At 43.8% G+C, this 7,729-nt stretch overlaps 1 protein-coding gene across 2 annotated transcripts in view; it reads right to left on the bottom strand.

Moving 5' to 3' along the window:
* PIG-U (phosphatidylinositol glycan anchor biosynthesis class U) overlaps positions 1-7,729 on the bottom strand; it is a 140,360-nt gene that overhangs the window by 45,077 nt on the left and 87,554 nt on the right. For both annotated transcript variants that reach the window (XR_011041849.1, XM_068362704.1), the window contains exon 8: positions 1,973-2,115. Coding sequence is in view for 1 of the 2 variants with exons in the window: in XM_068362704.1 (XP_068218805.1) it covers positions 1,973-2,115 (143 nt within the window). In the remaining variant the exon portion in view is untranslated. The remainder of the gene's footprint in view (positions 1-1,972; positions 2,116-7,729) is intronic.

Below are 7,729 nucleotides of genomic sequence, written 5' to 3'. Positions count from 1 at the left end.
GAAATGCATCGAGTACTCAGATAACCTACTAAGGAGGTTCGGGTACATCATGGTCACTCCCTTGGGAAAGAAACAGGAGTGATGCAATGCCATTCCTATAAATTAGCCTCCTGAATTTCTTCAATGATGTGTGCTAAATGTTGTTCTTCTTGAAGTGCCAGTAAAGACTCTCTACGAAGAAAAGTAATGGAGACATAGCAACTTGAAGTATGCCTTCACAAGAAGCACAACCAATGACAACACTCACAGGGAAAGAAAAACAGACACACTCAAAAGAGACAGCAAGCCGGTGATATGTTCGAAGGGTCAGGAAGACACTAAAGAATACGGCAAGGGCAGCGTTCTTTTCCTTCACACTAGGCAGCGATTTCATCATTACCATTGTTGCCATAAGGCTATAGTAACAAAGGAAGACAGAAAACAGTAAAGATGTTTAATAAGAAACACGAAGAAGGATTCAGCCAGTTGCACACACAACTGTTACAATTGTTGGAAAACAACTTCAAATCTTTAGTTTTAATATTTCTCGCCCATGATGATCTATCAAAATCTTCTCTAAAAGAGAATGCAAAAGATTCAAATGGCCAGATGAAGATGTCAGGAGTACATATGTACTCTCTTGCAACTGAAAACAAAGTGGCTACTCAGAGTATTGGTGAGGGAAGGGGCCGAATTCTAGCTACACTGAAAACATATTCCTATCAAAGGAAAAGGGTTTTTATATGAGTAGAAACAACTGATAACTAAAACGAGAGAACAAAATTTCATTAAACTGGAAGAGGTGATGAGATACAAAACCTAACACCAAGCTGTCAAGAATGCTGGGAGTGAATGGTGACATAGAGTGTATGAAGACAATTGCATAAATAAACAAATTACTGAAAGCAATCTTGACCAGAATTAATCTTCCTATTACTTTATTACTGAGAATAGCGGATAACTAAATCATAACTTAACTCCTGTTACTTAACAGTAGATGTTGACTTCTCACTGAAAGCAGAGCGAAACGGTTTGACGGCTTAGCGACAAGACAGATGATAGCAGGCTGTTAAAAATCAAAGTTCAAGTAGCAATATCTCTAGTAATGGTACTGGTTCTCTGTGATGATGTGTTACTGGTTGCCAGATGGTTTTCAGCATTGGAGTTGCTGTGACAGGTTGAATAGAGCCTTGAACCCACAGGTCTCCCTTATGAACACTGAGTTTGTGCTTTCCACGTTGACACACTGGCCCTAGAGCTTAGATGTCAATATTTCTTCAGTAATTTTGTCTTATTGGGTTCCCTGTTGTTCTCTCTTACAGGAAAGTCCGATCTTTGCAGTATTGACAATCTAAACTGTGTTGGCCTTCTCTGTGTCAGCCCTCCCATGTAAGGTGTTCTGGTTGTTCCTACTTCCTCTGTACTTGCAAAGTCTCTTATAATGGTAACAAATTCCAACTGTACTACTGTATTCATAAAAATTACCAATTCTGTGATTCATCTTTGGCAACTTGATCTTAAAAACCAATTTCATTTCTTCCATAAACCATCCTTTGAATCCCATATCCTTCCCTCATACATAGTTGCCCTCTTGCATACTACTGTACATGAAAAGTGTTCAAAGTATTTTTCCCTTTTGGAGCCCATGGGCTTATAGCATATTGGTTTTCCAACTAAGGTGGTAGCTTAGCTAGTAGTAATAATCACAACAACAACAACAACAACAATAATAATAATAATAATTAATGGATGTGACAGTGTTTAACTGTATATTTCAAAATCCCAATGCAATATCTATGAACATACAATTACAGTATGTATACTACTGTACATATCTCAATTTCATAAGAATGATGCTGCCATGCCAATGTGACTAAATCTTATTTCTTCAATTAATCTTATATTTTGTTAATTAAATTGTTAATTGAGATCCATTGTGTAGTAGTATCAGACTATTCATTACCATAAAACACAAAAATTAAAAATAATTTACCTGAGCAGTATTAAAAGCTAATGTCACTGCAAAGTAGAAGTTTGCATTTGCTGAACCATTGAAGATCCAAAGATTATACATAATTGGTCCCAGGACTGATGTAGCAACAAACATACAGCCAACAATAAATGTTTGTCGCATAACTGGAAGAGAAATGGTCATGTTAGAAACTTTAGTAAGTTAAGTAATTATGTATATCAAGAACCTAAATATAAATGATTAGAACCATTTTTGTACTGAATAACATGAAACTCAATAGGAACATATAACATTGACAGTATCTACACCCATTTTTTGTCAATTGAACAACGAATAAGAGGGAGAAGTATGAAATTATAAAATAGTAATTCCAGCCATTCCATTACAGATATTACTCTATCAACCACTTTCACACAAAAAAAAAAAATCATATCAATCCTGAACTAAGGCTAGTATAAAATGTAACAATGAGATACCTCCGTGAATCCATCAGAAAAAAAAAATTAGTATTACATTTTCAAAATAGGTTTTCTATTTCAGGTTTAGGTGTGAAATAAATCCACTTCACTTTTTTCTGTCTGTACACTCTGACAAAATTCTGATTTCCTGGTCCTTACAGGTCTTTGGCCTGCAACTTCTTAATTTATATCTCACCTTTATGAATACACATTCTTCTCCACCTCTCATAATAAGTACAGGTACTTTGATATTTGATTCAATGTCTCTCAGTCCTTAGAAACCAATAAGAAGGGGTGCTGTTTTGGTATGCGATCTCAAAGTCATGCTTTTGCTTTGGTATGCGATCTCACCTGATAGTAGCGATCTTACTTCACTTCACAGCAAAGCAAGAACCATTAGACTTTCTAAAAAAGGGATTTTGACGAAGGAAAAATCTATTTCTGGGCGAGAGACCTGTGCCGCCCAGTGAAATTCTCCTTAAGCACCATTTCAAAGGAATATAACTGCTAATATTACCAGAGAAAAAATGTAAAGGAATGCTAGGTTGAACTAGCTCGCTCACCTAATGGTGTCGGTATAGACTGGGGCGAAATACCAGAGGTCTCGTACCATTTAGATTTCTCCTCTTCGAAATCCCCCAATAGTGAGGTGCCGTTCAACCTCCCCTGCCTCGCAGACCAGTACTACTAACTCAACCCACGCTTGCCCATCACTCCTTACAGCACCCTTAAGTTTGGGGTCTGAACAGGGGGGGAGCAAATAGGGTGGGTTCACTGGGCGGCACAGGTCTCTCGCCCAGAAATAGATTTTTCCTTCGTCAAAATCCCTTTTCTGGGCTCAATCCCTGTGCCGCGCAGTGAAATAGTACCAGAGAAAACGAACCCAAACTTTATTAACTATACGGGAACGAATAAAAATCAACATAACAAACAGTGGTTTAATCAAAAGTTAACGTAGAAGACGGACGTCTTTAATAACATCAGCATGATAAGGTATAATATCCCAGGAAGGGAAGACAAAAGAACATTAACTTAAAACAAAACCAATTAAGGTCAAACACTGGAACAAATTACATACACTTGAACACTAAAGAAATACAGTTCGTATGGAAGAATAAATTGAACAATGATAATAAAATGGCAATGTTACGAACTAGGAACACCCATGGGTGTGATACAACAAACCGAACTCAGGTAGGAACTGTAAGTGAGGCAGGTAAGAGGAAGAAGGTGGAAGATATAGGATTCAGGGATTAGTTAGAAGGAATTTGTCCGGGGGATACCACGCTCCCTGCAGCTACTGTAGCGAGTTGAAGGGCCTCTAATTGTTTAAGATAGTGCCGCTTGAACACTGAGGGGGATTTCCATCCGGTATATTTAGAGATATCTGTAAAGTTCATATGATGGAAAAAAATTATTGAGGTCGCTACCGCCCGAATGTCGTGGACGTGAGGAAAAGACTCTGGATTGGCCTGTTTAATAAAATACAAGATCTGTTGTCTGATCCCTTTCAAAGTTATAGTCCCTCCCCGCTCCCTGATGAACAAGGGTCCCGAGGTCTTATAGGAAGTCCTTGATAGAAAGGACTTCAGAGTGGTAACCGGGCATAGGGAAGGATCCTGAAGGAGAGGGATGATTTTCCAGGAGGACCATCTATTCTGAGGGTCTTCATTTTTGGCCAAGAAGACCTTGTCTGGGGAGAGGAGGACCTCTCCTGACGGAAGGAACTCTATGTGGCCTGGATCCCTTGATAAGGCAGCTAATTCCGAAATCCTGGCGCCAGATGCCAAACTCACGAGAAAGAGAGTTTTCCTGAGTAGAGGGATATACTCACATGAATCGTTGACGGTTTCTGACGCTAGTTTAAGAACATCATTGAGAAACCAGGAAATCGGGCTAGGACGAGAAGATGGTCTCAGTCTGGCACAGGCTCTTGGGATCGAAGCTAGCAATGAATCTGTTAGATCTATATTAAAGCCGATTAGAAAAATCTTCTTCAAGGCAGACTTGATGGTAGTAATAGTGTTGGCTGCTAAGCCCGACTCAAACAAGGTTCTGAAAAAGGTTACCGTTAGGTTTAGTGTCATAAAGTCAGTACTAGAATCTTTCAAAAACTTAGCTAGTTTTTTGACCGCCGAGTCATATTGACGAAGAGTGGAGTCTCTCTTGTCAGATTCTAAAAATAAAGTATTCTGGGGGTCTATGTTAGCCCCTTTGTGTGCCGCAAACTTCATGAAGTCCATAAAGTTAGGGTGGTCTGAATGTTTGAGGAAGCGAACACAGTGCACGTTTGTACTATCTGGGTCAAAGTCGGGTTGGGAATCTGGTGAGGGTGGAGATTCAGCTCCAGTAAAAGAGGAAACCAATTGCTCTTGGGCCAATTGGGGGCCACCAGGGCTACTTGACCTTTGAAGGTTCGAAGTTTGTCCAGCACTTTCATCAGTAGGTTCACCGGTGGGAAAAGGTAAATCCTTTCCCAGGCGTTCCAGTCGAGAGACATGGCATCCGTGGCGTAAGCCCGAGGGTCCAGGTTGGGGGCCACATAACATTTCAGCTTGTGGTTGGATTCCGTCGCGAAGAGGTCTACCTGGAGATCCGGCACTTGGAAGAGGATCCATTGAAAGGATTTGCGATCTAGTGACCATTCTGACTCCAACGGTACCGTCCTGGAGAGTGCGTCTGCCACAACGTTCCGAACTCCAGCCAGATGAACGGCGGATAGGTGCCATTGGTTTGAGGCCGCCAGGGAGAAGATTGCCACCATCACGTGATTGATGGGACCTGACTTGGAGCCCCCTCTGTTTAGACAACGGACTATGACTTCGTTGTCGAGGACTATCCTCAGATGTTGTTTCTTGGCCGGGGAAAGACGTTTCAAGGTTAGTAAGACAGCCATGGCCTCCAGGACGTTTATGTGAAATTGCTGGAACATTGTAGACCAAAGGCCCTGAACTTTCCTGTGTTGGGAGTAGCCTCCCCAACCTGATAGGGAGGCATCCGTGTGGATGACTATCCTTGGAGGGGGGTACTGCAACGGAACCGATTTTGATAGGCTCTTGGCGGTTGTCCATGGGAGAAGCCTCTTCCGAAGAATGGGAGGAAGGCGTGTCTTCTTGTCCCGACGTTTGGTGTTCGCTCTGGAGCGCCAAACTCGGTTGATGTCTTTCAATTTCGCTTTCAGAAGGAGGTCTGTCACTGAAGCGAATTGTAGGGACCCTAGAATCCTCTCCTGGTTCCTTCTGGAAGTTACCTTTTCCCCGAGAAAGCGTTTGGTATTTTTCGCAATCTCTATCCTCTTGGACCTGGGGAGACATAGAGTGTGAGAACGTAGGTCCCACCGTAATCCCAGCCACTGAAATTTGGTCTTTGGTGTCAGACGAGACTTTCCGAAGTTTATCTGGAATCCCAGAAACTGAAGATATTGGATCACCTTGTTTGTTGCCTTGAGACAATCCTCGACGTTGTCTGACCAGATTAGCCAATCGTCCAGGTATGCGACGACTTGGATTCCGTGGGATCGGAGTTCCTGAATGACCGATTCCGCCAGTTTCGTGAAGATTCTGGGCGCGATGTTGAGCCCGAAAGGCATCACTTTGAACGTGTAAGCCTTGTCGTCCAGTCTGAATCCTAGGAATGGGCGGAAGTGTCTCGCTATTGGAACGTGATAGTAAGCATCGGTAAGATCGATGGAGGTGGTGACGGCCCCACGGGGAAGCAAGGTTCGCACCTGCGAGACGGTAAGCATGTGAAACCTGTCGCATTGAATGGACAAGTTTAGTCGAGACAGATCGAGGACGACCCTTCGGCTGTCGGAGTCTTTCTTCGGAACGCTGAATAAGCGACCTTGAAACTTCAGATATTTCGTTTCCTTGATCGCGTTCTTGCGAAGAAGATCTTGGGTAAACAAAAGTAGGTCCGGTGTCGAGGGTTGATGGAATCTGTTCGGTGGAGGAGGCCCTTCTATCCAACTCCACCCCAGGCCCTTGGAGATTATGCTGAAGGCCCAAGGACTGAATTTCCAGCGACTCCGGAACACATAAAGTCTCCCTCCTACCTGAAGACCGTCAGTAGTTGGAGGTTTTACCGCCTCGGCCACCACGTGACCCTTTTCCACGGGAGAAATATCTCCCTTTGCTTCTGTTCTGAAAAGAACCCCTCGAACCGGGGCCCCTGCCTCGTTGGTATCCTTGTGAGGAAAACCGGGACTCATAGACCGGGTTATAAACAGGAGAGGTAAACGAGTTCGAAGCCACTTGGTTTTCAGGGACGAGGACATACTTCACTTGGGGCTGAGACTTGGAGGTGGAGGGTTGGATGCCCTGAGAGACCGGGGCCGACTGGACTACTTGAATAGGTTGGCGGAATTGGGTAGAGCTATAAGGGCGTAGCCTTTTTCTGCCCCGGGAGTGAATGCTCGATTGTTCGAACTTCCGTTTGGGAGTGAGACCCCAACGGACTTTGAGGCTCTGGTTCACTCTGGCAGCTTCGCTCAATACCGAGTTGACCATGTCCTCCGGGAAAAGGTCCAGACCCCAAGCAGAGGCTTTAATGAGCTTATTTGGCTCATGGCGGATAGTGGCTTCAGATAAGACATGCTTACGGCAACGTCTTTTGGTCACCAAGAAGTCGTAGCAGTCTGCTAACAAAGATTGCAGGGTGGCTTTAGTCATAACTTTAAAAGAGTGTTCCTCGTCATAAGTAAGAGAAAACATCTCCGCCATAGTCGAGATGTTGAGGCTCCGGCTAAACCTAGACCGGGACTCGAACTCGAGTCGGATTAAGGTTTCAGGTAGTCTTGGGAGGCGTTCACTGAATTGCGTCGATGCACAGTCCGCGGATAGCTTACCAGAAGTGAATGTCGATTGAATGTTAAGCCAACATTCATTATCTGATGGGAACAGCAGAGATGTAGGATCTGTCTCCCGGAGTTGTGGCAAAGGCTTATCTTCGGTCACTGCCTGAAGGGCTAATTCAACCATTTTGGTGACGCAAGGAGTGGGGGTCTGTTCGTCCACAAGAAACATGGTGTAAGTACTCTTGTGGGGGGTCAGCATGGTGTTTGTACAACCCCACTCATTTAAGGTTCGAACCCAAACAGACTGAGCCTGTTCCTTCGGAAAGATAACGGTCTCTTTAGGGACCTTATCTAGTCGGACAAGAGCCTCTTCCGTAAGCCGGGCGAAGCCTGGGAAAGGAAATTGAAGACCGGGAGGGAACTAATCTGCTCTGTAACGACCCTCGACAACATATTCGTGAGGGCCTCCGGGTCGAGGTTGGTTGTGGTAATTAAGGGGGATGACTGCACTCCCGGGTCCTGAGA

This window comes from Palaemon carinicauda, chromosome 39 (genome assembly GCF_036898095.1).
Source record: "Palaemon carinicauda isolate YSFRI2023 chromosome 39, ASM3689809v2, whole genome shotgun sequence".
Taxonomy (NCBI): Eukaryota; Metazoa; Arthropoda; class Malacostraca; order Decapoda; family Palaemonidae; genus Palaemon; species Palaemon carinicauda.
This window is presented reverse-complemented; position numbering and strand designations above follow the sequence as displayed.